This window comes from Caretta caretta, chromosome 7 (assembly GCF_965140235.1).
Source record: "Caretta caretta isolate rCarCar2 chromosome 7, rCarCar1.hap1, whole genome shotgun sequence".
Lineage (NCBI taxonomy): Eukaryota > Metazoa > Chordata > Testudines > Cheloniidae > Caretta > Caretta caretta.
The window spans coordinates 88618888-88645443 of record NC_134212.1 but is presented as its reverse complement, the minus strand read 5'-3'; the positions used below and the strand labels follow the sequence as shown (position 1 = coordinate 88645443).

The following is a 26556-nucleotide window of genomic DNA, read 5'->3' as shown; positions in this document are numbered from 1 at the left end:
CTTAGTATAACTCTTATTACTTACTGCTCAAGTGTGCATTTCTAAGTGTTATGTTCTGTTGCATAAATTTAATGCAGACATTAAATAGTCAACAGAATAATCCTATGGCTCTTCCAGGAGGGATTTTGAACAATAAAGTGAAGACAGACTATTGTTTTCTTTTACAAAATTTCATGAGCATTAGCAAGCATCACCACTGGTTCTGACGGATGCATAAGGTAATATAACAAACAACATGGAAAAGGAAAACAAAGCAATTTTTAGAAATCACTATCATTGTTCCACTGAATTCCTGAATGGACATCTCAGAAGATAACAATGTTATTACTCCTATCAAATTGCACAGGAAGCACAACTGGATTCCTTCCCTAACCACCACAGAATTATTCAGAACATTCATTAAAATTGTTAAAGGGAGAAAAGGGCTCCAATGGTTTTCAAATGCCATTCAGTTCTGTTTTAAACACAGCTCAATGTGCTCTAGAGCCAAGATTTTTAAGACTAACTAGTAATTTTGGGTTCTCAACACAGAATAATCAAGCCACGGTAAGGTGTCTCAAGCTGAGCAGTCAGAAGCTGCAGCAATCAAAATATCCATTCCCTTTTGAAAATCTTGGCCAAGATGTTTAGAAAATGCATACAACTCTGAGCTCAGATAAAATTTTCAAGTGCCCAAGGAACCTAAGTTCCGTTTTCAAAGTCAATGAAACATGGTTCCCAAGTCACTCAGGCATTTTGAAAATTTTACCTCTCATTATACTTCCTCTTTGCTTACTGCAGTTTTAAAATATAATATTCATTGTTCCATCATATTATATGTCAAAGTTATTAGAGTGTAACCCAAATAATTACCATACTGGAGAATAAAAAGGAATAGCAAGCACAATGACACCTATCCAGTTGCAGACCCACTTACTGTTTTTGTATTGTCAATTAAAGGACTGGTTTAATTTTGCTTGAGGGAAAGATGTTTATGATCGCTGAAAAGAATTTTCAACTATTGTACTATATATTATATCAAGCATTCTCTCTCATTTATTTTGATAATGAAAAAAATCAATACTAACACAATAAGTCAAAGATACTCGGCATTTAGGATTGCCACATTTAACCCTTTAATCTAGCAGAACAAACTGGCAGGTTATTTATTTGTAAATTTGATTAACCAACATGGAACAGATTATCAAATATCTGTAGATTGGCAAAAATGAAAACACACTGATATAAAACATAATTTATGTATATATGTTGCTATTGCATATGTGGCAAGGACTGACCATATAACATAAAACTCAACTACTCGGTACATTATTTGGATATTAGCAACCGAGCAGGTGTACTTACTCTGTGATGAATCCTAAACGGTTATGGTATAGACACTCTTTTTAATACCAAACACATTATCACATGGCCTATTTAGTACCAAGAAACAAGTTATCAAGATGCATAATTTAAGGAAATAATCAAAAATTCCTATTTATTCCATTGCTTTTATTCTGATGTTTTAAAACTACACATGGAAAACATTATTCATGATATTCCCAGAGCCTAGTATTTTAATCCTATTACTGTGGTCATCATTGCAAAGTGAGTATATTCCACCAGCGTTGATTTCTTAACAGTGATCACTATAGATCAGAGAGTAAAGCAGATAATAGCCCAGGTAATTATCTTTTAGAAAAAAGCAGCGCACTCACCATTTCGGCTTTCTTCATCAATGGGAACTATTGTGGCTGGAGGACCTGCCCTGGCCAACTTGCAGTCTATAAACATGAAAACAGAAGTTATTTCTAATTCCACAGTAGGTTCTATATATTGTATTCTATAAAACAATCATACTGAGATAGTGGTCATTGAAGCAAGATAAGGCCAAGATAATTGTTAGCTAGTTACTGGTATAAAGGGCCCAAACTCAAGGCTTTTATTTAATCTTTATTCAAACTCTAATTGAAGTAAATTTGAGTTTTCCTGAGAAAGTACTGAATTAGAACCTCAGGATCTGGCCCACCATGAAAATGAAAATTTCACAACCTGCTCTCATTATGAATTGTTGTACTAGTTTCTATTTGTTATGACACTTTTACTTTCAATGTCATGAATACACACACTAAGTCTTTGCCACATCACAACACATTACAATTCAGTTGCTACACCATAAACCCACATTCATGTTTCTCTAAATATACCAGTAGGGACCGCTGTGAAGCAGAAGTCCTTCAGGACAGAAATAATGTAATGGTAATTTAACCCAAAGAACATGAAGGAATGATTAAAAGGGATAAATTGTAATTAAAGTTTCACAACAGAAACAAATATGATTGGAATTTAGTTGCAACAAAAAGATTTAATTAAAGAGAGTGAACAGAATTTTAACAATGTTCTAAAGAGAATGAAAAAAAACAGACAAGCAATGTTCAGGAAGTTACATTTTGCCATCTTACCCTCATATTGCCAGTCTGGAGTCAAAAGTTTAGAGTCATCAATGGAAGCAGAGCAGAATAATGAAAGAAAATAAGTAAGAGATTTTGTTGTAGTTGTTTAAAGATAGATTTTAAGACATACAAAGCAGTACACTGAGAGCTACTAAATACAAATGTGTAGTTTATTAAGTTAATAGATAAAAGCATTGTATACAAAATTTGATGTGTGTGTTAGAAGCTGCTGAGCTATATAAACTGAACAGGACAAAAGTCTTGTTTACTCCTTTAAAACATACATTGGAGAAATGCTGTTAGTTTACAATACTAAACACTTTTCATCTTCCAAGACACTCACAATACCACTGAAATGGGTAGGTGAATTGGTAAATCTTACCATTCCCATTTCACAGATTTTTAAAGATATTTAGGAAGAACTCTGCTAAACATTGCAAGGTCTAAATGACTTAAATGGCTAAGGGCTTGGCTTTATGGAGAGACAGTGGGCAGCAAGCTGGTGTGTAAATCTACATCTGTAAATCTGCTCTACCCTGCCACACACTAAGCGGTCATGTGGACACTGCTGCCGTGCGCTAGAAGTTCTGTACAGTGCAGCAGGCTGGTGCTCTGTAGGTTCACACACCAGCTTGCTGCACATTAACTCTCCATATAGACTTGCCTTTAATGCCACTTCCAAAAGTAATTTAGTCTCCTAGGAACCTAAGACTCATTGAAAGTCAATGGAACTTAGGTGCCTAAATACATAAGTTACTTTTGAAAATGGGACTTACCTGTCTAAGTCACTAAGGCCTTGCAACAGTGAGCAAAGCAATACCTTTAAATATCTGAGAGACAAGGGGGACTGAGGTAATATCTTGTATTCGATCAACTTCTGTTGCTGAAAGAGACACACTTTCGAGCTCCACAGAGGTCTTCTTCAGGAAAGCTCAAAATTTTCTCTCTTTCACCAACAGAAGTTGGTCAAATAAAAAAATCTCGCCCACTTTGTTTCTCATATATCCTGGGACCAACATGGCACCACAACCACATTTAAAAATTTGGACCTAAGCAACTTGTCCCAGGCCAGAGAGAGGACTTTTTAAGGATGCATCTCCATATAGGAAAATTAGGACCTGTACAGCAGAGGTGGATTCCAGAGAGCACACAGAACTCAAGTGTTTCTAACCATCAAATGGTCTAATCCGAGTCACAGTCAGTGACAAAAAACAGTGATATAAATGCCTTTTTCCAATTTACAGTAGGGATTTTACTTTTGCTACCCTCAGTGCAGCTACATGGTGACTCATTACAGGTTCTTATAGACTCAGACTTTAAGGTCAGAAGGGATCACCACAATCATCTAGTCTGACAGCTTGCACATTGCAAGCCACAGAACTTCACCCACCCACCCCTGAAATAGACCCCTAACCTCTGGCTAAGTTACTGAAGTCCTCAAATCATTGTTTATAGATGTCAAGTTACAGAGAATTAACCATTTACATTAATTTAAATCTGCAAGTGACCCGTGACCCACACTGCCAAGGAAGGCGAAAAACTCCCCCGGGTCTCTGCCAATCTGACCCAGGGGAATTCCTTTCTGACCCCAAATATGGCAATCAGTTAGACCCTCAGAATGTGGGCTAGACCCACCAGGCAGATACTACAGAGAATTCTTTCCCAGGTAACTCAGAGCCCACCCAATCTAGTGTCCCGTCTCCACCCACTGGGGATTTTTGCTACTGGCAGCCGCTGATGGGCCGTGTTCCATAGTAGGCAGTCTCATCATTCCAGCCTCTCCGTAAACTTATCAAGCTCAGTCATGAAGATAGTTAGGTTTTTTGCCCCCTCTGTTCTCCTTGGAAGGCTGCTGGTTCAGCACTCCACTCCTCTGATGGTTAGAAACCTTTTCCTAATTTCAAACCTAAACTTATTGATGGCCAGTTTATATCCATTTGTTCTTATGTCCACACTGGCGCTTAATTTAAATAACTCCTCTCCCTGCCTGGTATTTATCCCTCTGATGTATTTATAGAGAGCAATCATATCTCCCCTCAGCCTCCTTTTGGTCAGCCTAAAGGAACCAAGTCCGCTCATAAGGTATGTTTTCCATTCCTAGGATCATCCTAGTAGCAATTCTCTGCACCTGTTCCAGTTCAAATTCATCTTTCTTAATCAGAGACCATAATTGCACACAGTATTCCAGATGAGGTCTCACAAGTGCCTTGTATACTGGTACTAACATTTCCCGGTCTCTACTGGAAATACTTTGTCTGATGCATCCTAGGACCGTCAATACACTCAGGTCTTTCTTCTCCTCTGTGGCTTCCACCTGAAAAGTCCTCATTTTATAGCAAAACTTCTTGTTGTTAGTTCCTAAATGCATGATCTTGCACTTTGCACTATTAAATTATATCCCATTTCTATTTCTTTAGTTTACAACGTCATCCAGATCTTCTTCTTACGATATTGCAGTTGTCCTCCGTATTGGCTATACCTCTCAACTTTGTGTCATCTGCAAATTTTGTTAACATACTTTCAATTTTTGTGCCACGGTCAGTAATAAAAATGTTAAATAAGATTTGTCCCAAGTCTGATCCCTGAGGAGCTCCACTAGTAACCTCCCTCTAGCCGGACAGTTTACTTTTCAGTATGACCCATTGTACTTTCCCCTTTAACCAATTCTTTAGCCACCTTTCAATTCTCATATCAATTCCCATCTTCTCCAATTTAACTCAGAGTTTCCCATGTGGAACTGTATCAAATGCCTTACTGAAATCCAGGTAGATTAGATCTACTGCATTTCCCTTGCTAAAAAATCAGTTATCTTCTAAAAGATCAGCTTGGTTTGGCACAATTTACCCTTTGGAAAAACATGTTGTATTTTATCCCAATTACCATGCACCTCTGTCCATAACTACTTTCTCTTTCAAAATTTGTTACAAGACCATGCATACAATTGAAGTCAAACAGGCTTGTAGTTTCCTGGATCACTTTTTTCCCTTACTTAAAAATGGGAACTATATTAGCAATTCTCCAGTCATAGGGTATGACCCCCGAGTTTACAGATTCATCAAAAATCCTTGCTATTGGGCTTGCAATTTCATCTGCCAGTTCCTTTAATATTCTTGGATGCAGATTATCCAGCTCCCCTGATTTAGTCCCATTAATCTGTTTAAGTTTGACTTCCACCTTGGATGTGGTAATGTCTACCTTCATATCCTCTTGTTGCCATTAGCCATCCGGCCACTACACTCAAGCTCTTTATTAGCCTCATTAAAAACTGACGCAAAGTATTTGTTTTGTTGTTGGACCATATCTAGATAATCTTTAATCTCCATCCCATCCTCAGTTCTTAGCAGTCCCACTTCTCTCCTTGTTTTCTTTTTATTGATATGGCTATAGAACCTTTTACTTTGGGTTTTAATTCCCTTTGCAAGGTCCAGCTCTGCTTGCGTTTTGACAGTTTTAACTTTATCCTTACACTTTTTGACCTCCAAGAGGTACCTTTCCTTGCTGATACCTCCCATCTTCCATTCCTTGTAGGCTTTCTGCTTTCTCTTAATCACATGTTTGAGATGCTTGTTCACCCAGTTTGGTCTGCAACCCTTCCCTATATTTTTTCCCCTTCCTGCAGATGCAGGGTTCAGAGAGCTTCTGCAACTTTGATTTAAAGTAATTCCAAGCCTCCTTCACATTCAGATCCTTGATTTCTTCAAGCTAGTCCACTCCCTAAGCAATTCCCTTAATTTTTTTAAAGTTAACTCTTTTGAAAAGAAGGACCCTTGATGCAGACCTATTTTGTTTATCCTTCCATTTAGTTTAAATTGAATTAGCTGATGATCACTAGAACCAAGGTTGTTCTCTACAACCAGTTCTTCTATGAGGTCCTCACCAATACCAATCTAAAATGGAAAACTCTTAATAGCTCAGCAACTATTTAGTGAAGAAATCTGTCAGCTATCACATCCAGGAAAATCTGGGCCCTACTATTATTAGTAGTACTTGTCCTCCAATCTATATCTGGGAAGTTACAGTCTCCCATAATCACGCAATTCCCAATAATATTTATTTAATTAAAATATTAAAGAGGTCTTTATCCATATCCAGATTGGATCTGGTGGTTTGTAGCACACCCCAAGCATTATATCAGGAGAACCTCTAATAGCTTTCTTTCCCAAAGTGATTTCAAGTTATATTGGACATTCCAAAATGTTCTTTCATGAATTAGATTTTACATGTCAGTGAGCACTGAAAAACTAACTCACATATTAAAAAGGGTCTAAGAGGGAAAAGTAGATGCATCTGAAAAGCACAGCTGTCCTCCCAACACATTTTTCTCCATTAGGAGCACAGCTGTGGGGAAACAATTAGTGATTGCATGTTCACTAGAGATGTGAAATCTTCTTGTTCTGATTTTCTCTTCTCACAGCATGTTATAAAAATTCCATTAATGTAACTGATGCAACTCTAATCATTGCTAGAAGTTGACTGTAATTCTTGTCAAGAGGTTTACAGCTAGGCTAACTAAACGAACATAAAAATAAAAACAAAAACTCCACACCTGTTTGGTACAATGAAGGTCTCTCCAAGGTACTTTCACTACTAGTATGTGTCTTCTCATTGCTGAGTGGCAACCAAATCATTGAATGATGAACCAGTGGTTCAGCAGCCATTTGTCAAAAATAGGTTTGTATGATAAGCATCTAATCGACTACTAAATTTAAAGTGAGGCCATTTACACTTCCAGGAATTACACGTCTTATTAAACACACACATTTTCTTAAAATTAAACAGATTTCCTATTCTTTTCCGTTTTATTAACTATTATTTCATGATCATATCTTTCCCTTTGTTGTACCTCATCTTCAATTGCACTCAGATAGCTTTTTGGGTTTTTTCTCCTCATGTCTTCTTTAGTATACTGTATAAGTAAGGAATACAAACAAACAATCTTACATAATTGTGGTGCATTTTCTGTTTAAAGACAGCCAAGGATTTTGTAAATTATAGTGAAAAAAATTATTAAGAGTGAGCTTATAAAGACTATTACAAAAGGTAGAAGAAAACAGTGTTATATCAAGGGTATGCTTAGTCAGAGATTTGTAGAAAAAGTTATTACAAATAGAAAAAAGTTACTTTAGGGTTGTAGCCAGAATCCACTTTTAAGGATGGGGAGAATTAGGGTGAACAGGATGCCCAATGAAAGTCTAGACTATGGATGATCCTCGTGTTCCACAGAAAACATGTTTTCTGAGGAGGCTCACGCTTTTATTGGACAGGTAAGGACTTCCTTAATATATTTAATTTCACTCATGACAGTCCCAGTTAAAGCTCAGATTGCATCCTGAGACATCTCTAGGTCTCTCCCCCATGAAAAAAAAAGAGTAATGATGTGGTTTTGTTTAGCATAACATTCATCAGCACACATTGCACAAATTACCGTACAGTTCCAGTATTCTTCAAATAGCCAATCAAGCAGCTAGGACACTTTTTTGTGTGACTAAAACCTTTAATAAAATGGATGTGTTGTAATATACCTTCCCTTTTATTTTTTATTCTTTTATTACAAAAGAAAGAGCTTCAATTAGAAAGAGCTTCAACAGTGAAAGATTTTCTAGACAATGAAAATGATGTAGTGGTAATCATGTCTAGCTGCAGTGGTAATGTTAAATTGTATTAAGAATCTTTTTAAAGAATATTTCACGGGAGGTGCAAAATATGCATCTTAAATATAAAAAGAAAAGGAGTACTTGTGGCACCTTAGAGACTAACAAATTTATTTGAGCATAAGCTTTCGTGAGCTACAGCATCCGATGAAGTGACCTGTAGCTCACGAAAGCTTATGCTCAAATAAATTGGTTAGTCTCTAAGGTGCCACAAGTACTCCTTTTCTTTTTGCGAATACAGACTAACACGGCTGTTACTCTGAAACCCATCTTAAATATGGTTGTCAAGTTCTATCTTCTTTGATGACCTTTACAATGTTGCCACTGCAATTCAGTATTTGGCTTCAACGTTAGAGAAAAGAAACCTGTGTCAGAGTTTCTGTTCTTAATTAAATTGTTCCTCTTTAAATGTTGCTTTGACAGATTCTGCTTTGTTGCTGAAAATTACTGGCAGAAAGCTGTAAGATTTACCTATCCTACAAAGATGTTTTTAATAAAAAATGGAAGAATTGCTAATATGGGACAATTTCTTTTCATCATGTACTTTTTTTTAAAAAGAGAGAGCCCTTCGTCTCTTTAAATACCAGAAAGGACAAACACTACATTAGATCATTTCATATCTGGAGTCTATTCAAGTTTTGTTGTTGTTGTTGATTTTAGACATTCACTTTGATGAAAGCTCACAAAGGAATGAGATTCTGAAGTGTGATCATATTGGATGTCTACTCTCTAACAAAAAACAAGTTGACCTTGAAACTCCCAGGCATAATGGAGCAGTTATGAAAGTCAAGTAATGTAAACCTAATGAGAACACATTAAGGGAAGGCAGAAACTTAACTACATAAATGAAAAAACTTTGCAAATATGTATTTTCTCTTCATTCATACAATTTACTGTTTATATTACCAGACTAAAATAGTATTTATGATCAGATTTTACTGTAAAAGCTATGCCATATTTTTATAGAGGTTTAGTGTTGCTGTTATTTGGATTATATAAATTAATTGGATAGTACAGTCGGTCCTGGGGCTGGTTTTGTTCAATATCTTCACTAATGATTTGGAGGATGGCGTCGACTGCACCCTCAGCAAGTCTGCAGATGACACTAAACTGGGAGGAGTGGTAGATACACTGGAGGGTAGGAATAGGACACAGAGGGACCTAGACAAATTATAGGATTGGGCCAAAAGAAATCTGATGAGGTTCAACAAGGACAAGTGCAGAGTCCTGCACTTAGGACAGAAGTGCACCGCTACAGACTAGGGACCGAATGGCTAAGCAGCAGTTCTGCAGAAAAGGACCTAGGGTTACAGTGAACGAGAAGCTGGATAAGAGTCAACAGTGTGCCCTTGTTACCAAGAAGGCTAACAGCATTTGGGACTGTATAAGTAGGAGCATTGCCAGCAGATCGAGGGACATGATCATTCCCTTCTATTTGACATTGGTGAGGCCTCATCTAGAGTACTGTGTCAAGTTTCGGGCCCCACATTACAAGAAGGATCTGGAAAAATTGGAAAGCATACAGCAGAGGGCAACAAAAATGATTAGGGGACTGGAACACATGACTTATGAGGAGAGGCTGAGGGAACTGGGATTGTTTAGTCTGCGGAAGAGAAGAATGAGGGGGGATTTGATAGCTGCTTTCAACTACCTGAAAGGGGGTTCCAAAGAGGATGAATCTAGACTGTTCTCAGCGGTAGCAGATGACAGAACGAGGAGTAATGGTCTCAAGTTGCAGTGGGGGAGGTTTAGGTTGGATATTAGGAAAAAAAATTTAATTAGGAGGGTGGTGAAACACTGGAATGTGTTACCGGGGGAGGTAATGGAATCTTCTTCCTTTGAGGTTTTTAAGATCAGGCTTGACAAAGCCCTGGCTGGGATGATTTAGTTGGGGATTGGTCCTGCTTTGAGCAGGGGGTTGGACGAGATGACCTCCTAAGGTCCCTTCCAACCCTGATATTCTATATTTATTGTATGAGTGAGTGAAGGGCAGGGCCTCAGAGAAGGGGTGGGGCCCAGGGCAGGGGCAGGGCAGGGGTGGGGCAAGTGTGTTCAATTTTCTGTAATCAGAAAGTAGGCAACCCTAGAAGTTGATCATATGAGCTCCACATTTGGGAGCGGAGGTGTCTGTCATCACCATCTTGGTAGGTAGATATGGTGAAAAGTGTACTCTGATGCACATCTGAAATAGACCCTTCCACCTCTCTCTCTCTCCAAGTTGAAGGAGGAACTCTACCTCCTTTCTTAGTAATGTCTCATAAGAGGGGTCCCTGAAGAGGGACAAGAAGGTGGCGGGGAAGAGAAAGATGGAACTGGATAGAATACGTCTTGTCTACAATCTCCAAGACCCTCTTGTCCAAGGCTATTAGTCCCAACCTCCGAACACCAAAAGATGACAGCTGTCAAAAGGATGGGAATGGGAAGGTAGTTCAAGTTGATCTATACAACTTTCCACCATGGTGTCAAGCCTGCTGATGTATGGGGCAGAGGGTCTTCCTTGAAGGGTCTGATTATATCTGTTGGCTATAACAGGAGGAAGGCTGCCTTTCTCTAGGGTAGTTTTAAAGCCTATATTGCCTTCTCCTTGGGCCAATGTATATAACCCCCAAAGAGTGCAGAATGGCTCAGGTAATTTAAAGTGTGCAGGACATCTTCTGTGTGATTGTTAAAGAGACCACTACCTTCAAAGAGGGGGTCTTTGATGGTCATTTACACTTATTTTTGTATTCTCAAACACTGCAATCATGAAGCCCTGTCAACTGTGACTGAAGTCACCAGGGAATGAAGTGTGGAGTCAGAAGCATCCAATGCAGCCTGTATTGAGGTACAGACCACTAGCTGCCCCACTACCACTGAATACTTCAGCTCCTCTGTTTCCTTGCAGGAGTTATTCTACAATCTATGTAGAGAGATTTAGTCAGGTGTGCCTACTAATTTGATGTGTGCATCTGCAAACTGCAGAGGAATAGACCTTTCAGCCAAAGAGGTCAACCTTTTTTTGGATTCTTGTGCTGCAGTGTCATTTTGGATAATCCCTGCCTAACCCTCCTATGTACCACCACAATCACCAAAGATCCTAGGATCAAGTGATTGTAGAAATATTAAAATCACTTTGAGGTAACCTGGTAGCATCTGCCCACTTTTTTTTATGTGGGTGCACTGAAGCCATGGTTTGCCAAAGATCTTCAGCTAGCTCTAAAAAAGACTATTCCTGGCAGATTGGCAATGCCAATATATGAGAGGAATGTAGAATGTCTAATAATTTGCATGACTTCTCCTGCACTCTCTCTACCAAGATTTCCAGTGTACTGGCCATTCACCATAACAACTCCTGGAATATGAGGTAGTCACCAGACTGGACTAGAGCTGCTGGGGTGACCATTTCACTGCGAAAAGTGGAAAATATCATAATTGGGATGGACTGATCCTCCGTTTCTTGTAGTTATTCCGGCTCAGTAATTCCTGATGCTGTGTATTGTACCAGCTGACCCTCTTAAGATGGCCTTTGAAGAGAGCAAGACCTCACTACAGAGGCAGGAGCAATGGAAGAAGTCTTCCTACTGTGATCCACGTTCTAGGGAAACCAGAATGGCCTGACTGCACATTACATAGATATGGGACTGCAGGCCATGGAGCACAGAACCAGGAAATCTGCTAGCTTCAATATTCCTTTTGTCTTCATTTATAGAAATGTCCCCTTGATTCCTGACAGACCAATTTGGCTTATAGGGAAGAAAATGTGGTAATAGATTGGCAACATATCACTGTTTTGTGCAAAGGCAAATGTGGAGGAGGCCTATATGTCCCCCAGGGGTGAAACTATCCCTTTCAGCTGCTCTGGCAATCTTTAAAACATCTTCCAAGGTTACAACCACAGGTGGTATCAAGGCTTGGAACTTCATAAAGGAAGCAATGACAACTGTGGCTGTTGTTAAGTACTGTGAATCTCTTCAATACTGAAAAGGTCGGTGATGGAAGAATCTCCATTACATCAGTAGTAAGAGAGATGGGTACTGCAGATGACAGTATGGAGTGCTTCAGTACCAAGTGCTACAGTGCTGAGTGTTTAGTGCTGATGAGTCAATACTGGTAGAGGCATGGACAGGCAGAGTGTACCAGGGCTGTTTGGTGACCAGCGAGTGCCAAGGCATCAGCAACGCCCGATCTGGGCCTCAACCTGCCTCAGAAACATGAGCTAGAACAGATACATGGTAGCATGCTAAGATATGTCTGTGGACACCTTGAGAGAGGTGCTCTTTTTCCCTCCTTTCTTCCAAAGAGTGGACAGGACAGCTTGGATGCTCTTCTTGACTCCACAGTTAAAGAATGTGGCTTTGGTAAGAAAGAGTGAGTCCTGGAGCTTGAGGCAGAAATGTGGCTTTCCAGAGTACTCACAAAGAAAACTGATCTAGTTTGGCAGTCTTCTTTCCCTCAACTTCATAAGAGACCCTCATGGAGCATTCCAAAAAGGAAATTTTAAGGCAAGATTTCCTCACTTATTGTGTCCTCTTAGAAAAACAACAACATATCAGTCACTTATCCAGAAACGTGTTTCATGCATTTAGAGGGTCCATCACTGATAGCAAAAGCGCCCTTGCAAAAACGGACAGGATCCCAGAAACCTTGATTCCTCCATTGCATGGCAGTTCTGGTACTGGAACAGCTTCCCTAAAGTTTAAGTTTAATGGTTTGGGGTTCTTGTGGCTGACAGGTGTTAGAACTACACTACCCCAAATTACATTATACAAATAGCTGCACTAACAACAGGTACTAAAACAACTAGATAGAATCACAGATTGCACAGAGGAGAGGACACTGCAGGGGTTCTGTCTCACTGCCCCATGCAACTGAGGAACAGTTAGGCCTATTTCACGCTTCATACTCTTGGGTGCAGGGGCACAAGGGCATCTACAGTACAGATGTATCCCCAGCCAATACTGCTGTTCTAAAGAATCCAATCTCATGTGCCTGGGGTGCATGTCCACCAGAAGTGGAATCTATGTGGACAATCGCTCAAAGAAGAACTTATGTTTCTCCTCAGGGGAAAGCAAAAAAGGTTTCTGAATTTGGAGTCAGCTAATTTTCAGATTTGGAGGAGGTGGGCTGCTCTTCAGATACCCTTGTATAAGCAGATGTCTTTGTGTTGCTCGGAGTCTGCTATCCTGAAGTGCACTTCCCCAGGTGCATGTTCTTGGAGGCAAAGTTACTTTCTGTCCTGCCACTGGCACTAGATGATCACTTCCGTTTTCTGCCTAGAATAGATAAGCCCCACCCTCAACCCCTGCGCGCACACACACACACAGAGGCTTGGAAAAAGTTTCTGTTTCAACGTTCCACTGTCCTGCAGCAGCAACACAAACTCCAATGCTACATTTGGCTTACTGGGATCTAAATCTCACAAGTACCCCAGAAGACTGTCTGCACCCTGCACAGTAAACTGAGATTCTTAGTTATTTATTTGAGGCCTATGGCTGTAACTAAGGAAACCCTACCACTTTCAAAGCTGTCTTTTTTTCCACTTCTAGGGGCTATTTTTATCGTACCACTGGCAGACTTTCAGAATGAATGAAACAAAACTAGCAATAAAAATAAGGTATGCCAGATTAGAAGTCCCATTCAAGAGTTGGTCCCCAAAGTACAAGAGCTTTTTAACAGAGGTCCATCTCTTGATATTTGCAAAAAATTCCAACAATTTAAAATTTGGGTCAGTTTCATTAGATCTGTGGTATATTTTTCACAATGCAATCATGTAAAGGACTGCTCTGGTAAATGTCTCCACACAGTATAACTTATGTTGAAATTATTTACTGTTGCAACTCAGAGAAGAAACATTTTTGATGTTTAATCATAAGGCAAATAATATAAAAATCTTTTGCAAACAAAACAGGCAAAAAGATCTTTGTGGCTATGTGCTAAAATCTTTCTGAAAGGCTTATTTGATCTTATTTACTCCAGAATTTCATCTAATTGATCATACAATTGTAAAGCATAGATAATAAAGAACAATGAAATAAATAAAGGGTCTGTTTCTTTGAGAGACAGTGAAAAGCTATTTAATAGAGGCTTTATGAAAGGAGTTACATAGCTTAGATCCATTTAGTTTCTGATTGCTAATTTTCATTATTTTAATTTCTAATTATTCTTAATGAGATAGCTCAGGAAATCCTCAACTATTGCTCTAGCTAAGATATTCAACAAGGTCAAATATTAGAAGCTGAAACATACACACAACTATCTGTTAGTGTATACTGCAAACAGCTGCTTAATAAGTCTGTTTTCATTCTGCCATTGCCCATTCAAATTCGCTTCCCATCCACAGTCAGAAAAAGCCATTTAGAAAAGAGAGCTCTCAATTTTAAGCGCGTCAAAGGTACAGTAAACAAAAACAAACCATCAAGTAAGATGAGGAAAAATATTCTCCGGTTTAGTTAAAATGCAGCTTCAGTTGTGGGGTCATTTATCCCAAATAATGGGAAAATACCCAAAGGCCCAGAACACAACATGAGTTACTGCAAGGAATAGATCTAAGGGTATGTCTTCACCAGTAATGTTAAAGCACTTCCGCCGCAGCACTTAACGGGGCTGTGTAGTTGCGGCACCAGTGCCGGGAGAGAGCTCTCCTAGCAATGTAAAAAAAAAAAAAAAAAACCACACCATGAAGAGAGTAGCTACCAGTGCTGGAAGCGCGGCTCCCAGCACTGGTGCACTGTCTACACTGCCACTTTACAGCACTGAAACTTGCAGCGCTCAGCGGGGGTGTTTTTCCATACCCTTGAGCGAGAACATTTCAGCGCTGTAAAGTGACAGTGTAAACAAGGCCTAAGACAGGAAGTTCTTAAGAACTGAGCTCTGTGGCAGGCTCCATGAATGCTGCTCTCATGTGAATCAGAACTAGGGGCTGTCCACTGCCATCAGGGATGTGGCAGGAGTGGTCCCCAAGTGGTTAATCCAATGAATATAAATATTGTGGCTGAAATATTGGATACCATCTACTATACCAGAAACCTCTATGCAGATAGCCTTCTTCATATTTGATGGTGTGTATGTGTGTCTCTCTGGATATTAGCTTTTTTGTCTGCTTGTGTGATATATAATCTTCTCATGATGACTGTACACTTTGCATTCTGTGTTGTAATTGAAATAAATATATTTGAAAATATAGAAAAACATCGCAACTAGTTAATAAATTTCAATTGGTATTCTACTGTTTAACAGTACAATTAAAACTGCGAATAATCATGATTAATTTTTTGAACTAATCGTGTGAGTTAACTGCGATTAATCGACAGCCCTAATATAATTCCTAAAATTTCCCATGATTTATGGGGAATTTGTGGGGAAGAACTATATGTAAAGTTATACAAAATAATTAAAGTCTTCAGCTGTTACAAGAACTATGCACAGTTGCCTAAAAAAGCCTTTCTAGTACAATATAATTATCTTCAAAACTCAAAATCCAGCTATTCTTTCTAAATCTTCTGATCTGCTTTTCTTTTCCTTCCCATGTTCCTTAATAAAAAGGGGGGGGGGGATTTTCTAATATCAAGCAAAATACAGCATTGGAATTAGTCAGGAAAACTGTGCAAAGCTGTGCATTAATCATTAAATTATAGCTGTAAACAATCCAGTCAAACCTGTTAAATGTAATACAATATTTACAAAGTGAAGAGATAAATGTCAGAAAACTCAAATATAAACCCGGGCATGGTCACAGAAAATAACCTTAAAGACTAGCTATCCAACTATTTTTTAATTAGATAATCATGTTTTTATAACTGTCATCAACAAAGCCACCACAAAAATAAATCTGAATCCTGAAATTAAAATGTAAAGCCAATAAAAAAATCAACAGGACTACAATTAGAGAATATGTGCCCGTGTGTGAGATTCTCATGAAAGGTGGACTTTCCCCACAGAGAGCAAGATGCTCAAGGCCTCGAGTCACTTTAACCAACAAAAAGATCTAGGAGCCATTAAAAATAAATGGGACAAAAGACTTTTTCCAATCATCCAGACCTATTATTCCTAATGTCAGGGTTGAAAAAAAGTCTTAAATTGAAAAAAAGTTAGAGCTGCCCTGCAGAGAACAAAATTGTCAGAACCATAGAAAATTGTCAGAACCATACTGTGGACATTATTCTGGTAAGAAAAGAACTGCAGAGGAGATCATAATTAATCAGCCATTTAAGGACTGAGGAAATTAAAAACCAAGGATGAAACAAAGTGCTAACTAGAAATCTTGTTCTACCTAAGAGGAGACTTCTACAAATATATCCCATGACTACAATACATTATATGAGGAATGCCACTAGCAATCAGAGTGGAGAGGAGCCAGAAGTCTCTCAATTCTTAATGGCAGTCCAGCCAAAAAACAAAGGATTTGAAACATTTTTGTTTTGTTTTGAAGCATTTCATTCAGCTCTTAAAATTCTATTCATCCACTATGCTAGAGTGAGCAATTTTTTGTTAATGGGTCAGTGAAATATGAAATTTTTTGTTCATCACTATCACCATCTGTGATGGGGCTCAGCCCTCTCCCCATCTTTGGGTCCCTTGAATGTACACTGACCCTTATGTGCTTTCTCTCTTAGCTATTCAGCTCAGCTACCATCATCCACAACTCCTTATGTCATATTGCTCCATATTCATAGCAGTAATCTAGGGAGTCCACTCTCTCTCTAGCTTGTGGAGTGCAAGAGAAGGGAAATCTATTTAGGCTGGTGGGAATCCCCACAATAGTACTCAGGGAATTTTGGGTCCTGCTCCTTGGGCAGCTTCCTGCTAGTTGGCTGCTGATACAAGGCAGTGCTCAGCCTCTCTTGCTGGGCTTTAGCCTCTTATCCCAACTGTTTCTGATCAAACAATTACCTAGACATGGGGAAGTAGCTACTCTGTCACTTAACCTCATATTGATTGTAGCAGAATGGTGAATGAGTAGATGTTTGTGCCTAAGCTGCTAAATTTCTATAATAGTTTTACAAGGCTCATTTATTTTCTTTGGTTATAACACCACTCCATTATCAGTGACATAAGGACTGCGACTGTGCCAATCAGAAAATTGTTGTGGATGATTACTATGTATTTAAACGACAGACATCTTGGTTGTAATGATGAAGTTCTAAAGCTTACATTATGTATTAATCAATATTAGTTGATTAGCACCTAGGAAAATCAATATTAGTTGATTAGCACCTAGGAAAATCAGTGATGGAAAAATGATTTTTTAACTGTGATATGCATCATACGCAAAGAGAATTATTGTAGCTCTCTCCTAAGGTTTCATTCAAAGGACAAAATCTTTGCCTGGCAAAATAAAGAATAAGGTATCAAACAGTTAGCCATGTTTTTTCATCATGAAAAGATTCCCGGTAACTCAAGAGACAAATTACAAGTAACACTCTAGATGTATTATTATTAATTGAGTGCCATAAGCATACTTGGCTGTCACAGTTTCACCTAACCCAATGGAGCATTTCACAAAGTAAACACCCTTTAAGTCAATTTAGGTTAAATTCAAAATGGCAACCAGGGGTTCAAATTCTGCAAAGTAAAACATTTTTAAAGTAAAAAATTAGAAAACTGCATATGACAGAAATAATGCTAAATGTTTCACAGTTGAAAACCTTCCATAGTCCACATTTCGTGGACACTGGTAAAGCTGTATTTGATAGACCACCTTATAAGGATTCATCATTTAGACTAATGACTTCGTTCTCTTCAGAAGACAGTTTGATACAGAGGGCCAGAATGAGTAAACTCTTGCAAGGTCAGTTGTATTTGCATAATTTCAGCACCTCTGAACCAGAAAATAAGTCCCCTAATATCTGATGTCATACCCAGACTTCGAGACACAAGGGGGAATTTATAATCTGAAACCTGAAATTGTATTTATTCAAGCCTAATTTAATGGTGTCTAGTTGGAGTCTGTTTTTGAAGTTTTTTTGTTGTAAAAGTCGCAATATTATAACAAAAAACTTCAAATAATGACTCCAACAAGAGACTGCTGAATTGGAATTAATTTGCAAACTAGACACCATTAACTTAGGCTTGAATAAAGACTGGGAGTGGATATGTCATTACACAAAGTAAAACCATTTCCCAATTAAATCCCCAATTAAATCCCCAATTAAATCATCCCAGCCAGGGCTTTGTCAAGCCTGACCTTAAAAACTTCTAAGGAAGGAGATTCTACCACCTCCCTAGGTAACGCATTCCAGTGTTTCACCACCCTCCTAGTGAAAACGTTTTTCCTAATATCCAACCTAAACCTCCCCCACTGCAACTTGAGACCATTACTCCTTGTCCTGTCCTCTTCTACCACTGAGAATAGTCTAGAACCATCCTCTCTGGAACCACCTCTCAGGTAGTTGAAAGCAGTTATCAAATCCCCCCTCATTCTTCTCTTCTGCAGACTAAACAATCCCAGTTCCCTCAGCCTCTCCTCATAAATCATGTGTTCCAGACCCCTAATCATTTTTGTTGCCCTTCGCTGGACTCTCTCCAATTTATCCAGATCCTTCTTGTAGTGTGGGGCCCAAAACTGGACACAGTACTCCAGATGAGGCCTCACCAATGTTGAATAGAGGGGAATGATCACGTCCCTCGATCTGCTCGCTATGCCCCTACTTATACATCCCAAAATGCCATTGGCCTTCTTGGCAACAAGGGCACACTGCTGACTCATATCCAGCTTCTCGTCCACTGTCACCCCTAGGTCCTTTTCCGCAGAACTGCTGCCTAGCCATTCAGTCCCTAGTCTGTAGCTGTGCATTGGGTTCTTCCGTCCTAAGTGCAGGACCCTGCACTTATCCTTATTGAACCTCATCAGATTTCTTTTGGCCCAATCCTCCAATTTGTCTAGGTCCCTCTGTATCCTATCCCTGCCCTTCAGCGTATCTACCACTCCTCCCAGTTTAGTATCATCCGCAAATTTGCTGAGAGTGCAATCCACACCATCCTCCAGATCATTTATGAAGATATTGAACAAAACCGGCCCCAGGACCGACCCCTGGGGCACTCTACTTGACACCGGCTGCTAACTAGACATGGAGCCATTGATCACTACCCATTGAGCCTGACAATCTAGCCAACTTTCTACCCACCTTATAGTGCATTCATCCAGCCCATACTTCTTTAACTATGCCTTTTTATGTGTAAATTATATAAAGAGAGAAAATACTGTATTTGAATAAGTTTATTACCAACTGCATATTTTATTTTTAAACCAAGAACACAATTACTACCATCTAGTCTGGAGATATGAGAACTGACTCATCCTTCAGAAGAAATGTCAGAAAACGCTATACAAGTTGTATAAACAAATATGCTCATACTTACTCCACTAAGAGAGTATAAGAACAATATCTTGGAGGGAAAAACACCACCAACAAAAAAAAATCATGCAGGAATTCCACAATTGTGGACTGTCATAATCAGTGGCCATCATTAAACAGTTTAACTGTAAATCTGATTAAGAAAACAGTCTGATACCAGTGAATTTTCTCTCAGAACCAGCAACATATGCTTTCAGATAATTCAGGTAATTTTAAAGCCATAATAAACATAAAAATAGTAAACAGATTACCCTAAGAATGAAATCCAGGCACAAGGAAGTGCATCCAATCCACAGCAACAAAAGTGGATCTATATTAAAGAATACGAGTTACCTAGTCTTATCACAGAAACAATATTGTCATAAATATAAAGGGAAGGGTAAACCCCTTTGAAATCCCTCCTGACCAGGGGAAAGCTCCTCTCACCTGTAAAGGGTTAAGAAGCTAAAGGTAACCTCGCTGGCACCTGACCAAAATGACCAATGAGGAGACAAGATACTTTCAAAAGCTGGGAGGAGGGAGAGGAACAAAGGGTCTGTGTCTGTCTGTAGTCGTCTTGGCCAGGGACAGAACAGGAATGGAGGCTTAGAACTTTTAGTAAGTAATCTAGCTAGGTATGTGTTAGATTATGATTTCTTTAAATGGCTGAGAAAAGAATTGTGCTGAATAGAATAACTATTTCTGTCTGTATATCTTTTTTGTAACTTAAGGTTTTGCCTAGAGGGGTTCTCTATGTTTTTGAATCTAATTACCCTGTAAGATATCTACCATCCTGATTTTACAGGGGGGATTTCTTTATTTCTATTTACTTCTATTTTTTATTAAAAGTCTTCTTGTAAAAAACTGAATGCTTTTTCATTGTTCTCAGATCCAAGGGTTTGGGTCTGTGGTCACCTATGCAAATTGGTGAGGCTTTTTATCCAACATTTCCCAGGAGAGGGGGGGGGTGCAAGTGTTGGGAGGATTGTTCATTGTTCTTAAGATCCAAGGGTCTGGGTCTGTAGTCACCTAGGCAAATTGGTGAGGCTTTTTACCAAACCTTGTCCAGGAAGTGGGGTGCAAGGTTTTGGGAAGTATTTTGGGGGGAAAGACGCGTCCAAACAGCTCTTCCCCAGTAACCAGTATTAGTTTGGTGGTGGTAGCGGCCATTCCAAGGATAACGGGTGTAATATTTTGTACCTTGGGGAAGTTTTGACCTAAGCTGGTAAAGATAAGCTTAGGAGGTTTTTCATGCAGGTCCCCACATCTGTACCCTAGAGTTCAGAGTGGGGGAGGAACCTTGACATGGTGGCAGCGGTGGGATTAACCTGAAATCATTTGAGATCCAGTTGAGATTTTTTGAACTAGAAATACAGATTTTAAAAAGGAAATTTTTTTTTCTTTGGAAAGAAAGTCCAGAAAGCAGCTTTGAAACTGAAAGCAGCTTGGTTTCTCTCTGCTTTGTGGCCAAGCAGAGACAAAAGGGGATTATCTTGTGAATTGCAGGTTTTCTTTGCCTGGAGGCAGGGTACTTAACTCCTGCAGGGAAATTCACAGTCTTCCAACCCAGAGGTTTTTTTTTTTTCTTTTCTTCCTAAAAGTAAATAGGGGGGGTGTGCTCTACCCATTTGCCTGGAGACAAAAGTGGCAGGGTTTTTTTTAGGATTTTGATTTTTTTTTTGTTTTGTTTTACAAGGAGCACAGGTTTGAAAAGAATTTTTTTTTTCCTTTGGGCTGGGTAAGCAGGTTTCCAAGTAGTTGGAGGTTTTTTGCTTTAATTTGGGCCCAGAGCAGAGACAAGGGAATTGTCTTTTTCTGTAGGCTGACAATCACTATCAGAGAATAGGTATTCTATTCCAGCACAGCAAAATTTTACAGCCAAGTTTTGTTTGTTTATTTCTAAACCTCGGGTGTAAAGTTAGTAAAAACAGAGAGGTTAGAATGGCAAAATCCGCGGCTCGACTACAGCTCGAATTAGCCAAATTTCAGGCTGAGGAAAGACAAAGGGAACATGAAAGACAGATAGAACTCATGCAGCTGAAGAAGGAACAAGAAAGGGAGGCAGAACACCACCAAGAGGCTGCCCACAAGAGGGAAATGGAGGCAAGGAAGCATGTGGAGGAGGAGAGGGAAAAAGAGAGGAAGCATGTGGAGGAGGAGAAGGAAAAAGAGAGGAAGCATGTGGAGGAGATGGAGAGGATAAAGGCCCAGCAGAATATACCAACAAACCCTAGCAATCCTTCTCCAGGTACCACTTCCCATCCCAGAAAGTTCCCCACCTACAAGGCAGGTGATGATACTGAGGCCTTCTTAGAAAACTTCGAAAGGGCCTGCCTTGGGTACAACATCTCTACTGACCAATACATGGTAGAGCTGAGGCCGCAGCTCAGTGGACCCTTAGCTGAGGTGGCAGCTGAAATGCCTAAAGAACACATGAACAAGTATGAACTGTTTAAATCCAAGGCGAGAGTCAGAATGGGGATAACACCCGAGCAGTCTCGTCGGAGGTTCAGAGCCCTAAGGTGGAAACCAGACATGTCATTTACCCGACATGCCTACCACATTGTAAAACATTGGGATGCCTGGATATCAGGAGCAAGTGTTGAATCTCCAGTAAATTTGCCCTTCCTAATGCAAATGGAACAATTCTTAGAGGGTGTTCCTGAGGAAATAGAAAGATACATCCTAGATGGGAAACCCAAAACTGTAATTGAGGCAGGAGAGATTGGAGCCAGATGGGTGGAGGTGGCAGAGAAGAAGAAAACTGGTCGCAGTTGGAGCGGAGACCAGAAGGGACCACCCCAGACCACACCCTATTACCGGGGGCCGCCCAAAGCCCCACCTACCTCCCAAAGAACCCTCCAGACCCCTTATCGTCCCACCACCCCGTTCTCCAGCAACCCTCCTCGCCCCAGTGACCCGTCAGCTGGACGATGTTTTAAGTGTAACGAGCTGGGGCATGTAAAGGCCAACTGCCCCAAGAACCCCAACAGATTACAGTTCATTGCACCGGAATCACACCAGAGGTCCACAGGCCCAGATACCTCCCAGATACCCTTGGAGCGGAGGGAAACTGTGAGTGTGGGCGGGAAGAAGGTCACCGCGTGGAGGGACACCGGAGCACAAGTGTCAGCTATCCATGCTTCCTTAGTGGACCCCAATTTAATCAACCCAGAGATCCAAGTGACGATTCAACCCTTCAAGTCCAACTCTTTCAATTTGCCTACAGCCAAGTTGCCTGTCCAGTACAAGGGCTGGTCAGGAATGTGGACTTTTGCAGTCTATGATGATTATCCCATCCCCATGCTGTTGGGGGAAGACTTGGCCAATCATGTGAAGCAGGCCAAGAGGGTGGGAATGGTCACCCGCAGCCAGGCTAAACAAGCCGTGAGGCCTAGCTCTGTTCCGGAAACTTCTATCAGGACCCAGTCAGAGGTGATGGACCTGGACCCCAGGCCAATGTCTGCAACAGCAGTAGTGGATCCAGTCCCAGAGACCCAGACGGAACCAGTCCCAGAACCGGAATCAGCCGAACAACCAACACCAGACCCCGTGTCAGCACTGAATCCAGTACTTGCAACCTCAACACCAGAGGGCCCCACCGAACCTGAACTGGCAGCAGCCGATAACCCGACCCAAGAGGCTCAGCCGGAGCCTGAATCCCAACATAGTGCACCAGCGGAGAGCGGTTCACAGTCAACTGAAACAGCTCCATCCCCTATATCGCTTCCAGAGGGACCAAGCCTAGGTCCACAATCCCATGAGGAACTGATGTCTCCAGCATCAAGGGAACAGTTCCAGACCGAACAGGAAGCAGATGAAAGCCTCCAGAGAGCTTGGACGGCGGCACGGAGCAACCCACCGCCTCTCATCTCTTCTAATCGATGCAGGTTTGTTATAGAAAGAGGACTTTTATACAAGGAAACTCTTTCTGGTGGACACCAGGAAGACTGGCATCCTCAGAAACAGTTGGTAGTTCCAACTAAATACCGGGCCAAGCTCTTGAGCTTAGCCCACGATCACCCTAGTGACCATGCTGGGGTGAACAGGACCAAAGACCGTTTGGGGGGATCATTCCACTGGGAGGGAATGGGCAAGGATGTTTCTACCTATGTCCAGTCTTGTGAGGTGTGCCAAAGAGTGGGAAAACCCCAAGACCAGGTCAAAGCCCCTCTCCAGCCACTCCCCATCACTGAAGTTCCATTTCAGCGAGTAGCTGTGGATATTCTGGGTCCTTTTCCGAAAAAGACACCCAGAGGAAAGCAGTACATACTGACTTTCATGGATTTTGCCACCCGATGGCCAGAAGCAGTAGCTCTAAGCAACACCAGGGCTAAAAGTGTGTGTCAGGCACTAGCAGACATTTTTGCCAGGGTAGGTTGGCCCTCCGACATCCTCACAGATGCAGGGACTAATTTCCTGGCAGGAACTATGAAAAACCTTTGGGAAGCTCATGGGGTAAATCACTTGGTTGCCACTCCTTACCACCATCAAACAAATGGCATGGTGGAGAAGTTTAATGGAACTTTGGGGGCCATGATACGTAAATTCGTAAATGAGCACTCCAATGATTGGGACCTAGTATTGCAGCAGTTGCTCTTTGCCTACAGAGCTGTACCACATCCCAGTTTAGGGTTTTCCCCATTTGAACTTGTATATGGCCATGAGGTTAAGGGGCTATTGCAGTTGGTGAAGCAGCAATGGGAGGGATTTACACCTTCTCCAGGAACTAACATTCTGGACTTTGTAACCAACCTACAAAACACCCTCCGAACCTCTTTAGCCCTTGCTAGAGAAAACTTACAGGATGCTCAAAAAGAGCAAAAAGCCTGGTATGATAAACATGCCAGAGAGCGTTCCTTCAAAGTAGGAGACCAGGTCATGGTCTTAAAGGCGCTCCAGGCCCATAAAATGGAAGCATCGTGGGAAGGGCCATTCACGGTCCAGGAGCGCCTGGGAGCTGTTAATTATCTCATAGCATTCCCCACCTCCAACCGAAAGCCTAAGGTGTACCATATTAATTCTCTAAAGCCCTTTTATTCCAGAGAATTAAAGGTTTGTCAGTTTACAGCCCAGGGAGGAGACGACGCTGAGTGGCCTGAAGGTGTTTACTACGAAGGGAAATGTGCTGGTGGTGTGGAAGAGGTGAACCTCTCCATGACCCTTGGGCGTATGCAGCGACAGCAGATCCAGGAGCTGTGCACTAGCTACGCGCCAACATTCTCAGCCACCCCAGGACTGACTGAACGGGCATACCACTCCATTGACACAGGTAATGCTCACCCAATTAGGGTCCAACCTTACCGGGTGTCTCCTCAAGCTAAAACTGCTATAGAACGGGAGATCCAGGATATGTTACAGATGGGGGTAATCCGCCCCTCTGAAAGTGCATGGGCATCTCCAGTGGTTCTAGTTCCCAAACCAGATGGGGAAATACGTTTTTGCGTGGACTACCGTAAGCTAAATGCTGTAACTCGCCCAGACAACTATCCCATGCCACGCACAGATGAACTATTAGAGAAACTGGGACGGGCCCAGTTCATCTCTACCTTGGACTTAACCAAGGGGTACTGGCAGGTACCGCTAGATGAATCTGCCAAGGAAAGGTCAGCCTTCATCACACATCTCGGGCTGTATGAATTTAATGTACTCCCTTTCGGGCTGCGAAATGCACCCGCCACTTTCCAAAGACTTGTAGATGGTCTCCTAGCGGGATTAGGAGAATATGCAGTCGCCTACCTTGACGACGTGGCCATATTTTCGGATTCCTGGGCAGACCACCTGGAACATCTACAAAAAGTCCTTGAGCGCATAAGGGAGGCAGGACTAACTGTTAAGGCTAAGAAGTGTCAAATAGGCCTAAACAGAGTGACTTACCTTGGACACCAGGTGGGTCAAGGAACTATCAGCCCCCTACAGGCCAAAGTGGATGCTATCCAAAAGTGGCCTGTCCCAAAGTCAAAGAAACAGGTTCAATCCTTCTTAGGCTTGGCCGGTTATTACAGACGATTTGTACCGCACTACAGCCAAATCGCTGCCCCACTGACAGACCTAACCAAAAAGAAACAGCCAAATGCTGTTCAGTGGACCGGAAAGTGTCAGAAGGCCTTTAACAAGCTTAAAGCGACACTCATGTCTGACCCTGTACTAAGGGCCCCAGACTTTGACAAACCGTTCCTAGTAACCACAGATGCATCTGAGCGTGGTGTGGGAGCAGTTTTAATGCAGAAAGGACCTGATCAAGAATTCCACCCTGTAGTGTTTCTCAGCAAAAAACTGTCTGAGAGGGAAAGCAACTGGTCAGTCACTGAAAAAGAATGTTACGCCGTTGTCTACGCTCTGGAAAAGCTACGCCCATATGTTTGGGGACGGCGTTTCCACCTGCAAACCGACCATGTTGCACTGAAGTGGCTTCACACCGTCAAGGAAACTAACAAAAAACTTCTTCGGTGGAGTTTAGCTCTCCAAGATTTTGATTTCGACGTCCAACACATCTCAGGAGCTTCTAACAAAGTGGCTGATGCACTCTCCCGTGAAAGTTTCCCAGAATCAACTGGTTAAAATCGTCCTTGAGATGTGGAAAATATTGTTAGTCTTTATGTACTTGGTAGTATATTTAGAGATGCATGTGTCTTATTAACTCTGTTTTTCCTAGAGCTCCAGGAAGAAATCCCAGCCAGTGTTTCACCCTAGCTGAGATTTGGGGGGCGTGTCATAAATATAAAGGGAAGGGTAAACCCCTTTGAAATCCCTCCTGGCCAGGGGAAAGCTCCTCTCACCTGTAAAGGGTTAAGAAGCTAAAGGTAACCTCGCTGGCACCTGACCAAAATGACCAATGAGGAGACAAGATACTTTCAAAAGCTGGGAGGAGGGAGAGGAACAAAGGGTCTGTGTCTGTCTGTAGTCATCTTGGCCAGGGACAGAACAGGAACGGAGGCTTAGAACTTTTAGTAAGTAATCTAGCTAGGTATGTGTTAGATTATGATTTCTTTAAATGGCTGAGAAAAGAATTGTGCTGAATAGAATAACTATTTCTGTCTGTATATCTTTTTTGTAACTTAAGGTTTTGCCTAGAGGGGTTCTCTATGTTTTTGAATCTAATTACCCTGTAAGATATCTACCATCCTGATTTTACAGGGGGGATTTCTTTATTTCTATTTA

General features: G+C 41.0%; 1 protein-coding gene across 7 annotated transcripts in view; it reads right to left on the bottom strand.

Annotated features, from left to right (window-relative positions):
* PCDH15 (protocadherin related 15) overlaps nt 1-26556 on the bottom strand; it is a 1356473-nt gene that overhangs the window by 605748 nt on the left and 724169 nt on the right. For 5 of the 7 annotated variants that reach the window (XM_048859211.2, XM_048859220.2, XM_048859222.2 and 2 more), the window contains one exon: nt 1698-1763. In XM_048859211.2, coding sequence (XP_048715168.2) covers nt 1698-1763 — 66 coding nt within the window. Of the gene's footprint in view, nt 1-1697; nt 1764-2441; nt 2457-26556 lie in introns of all 7 variants that reach the window. The other 2 variants (XM_075130916.1, XM_075130917.1) reach the window with 1 other exon arrangement.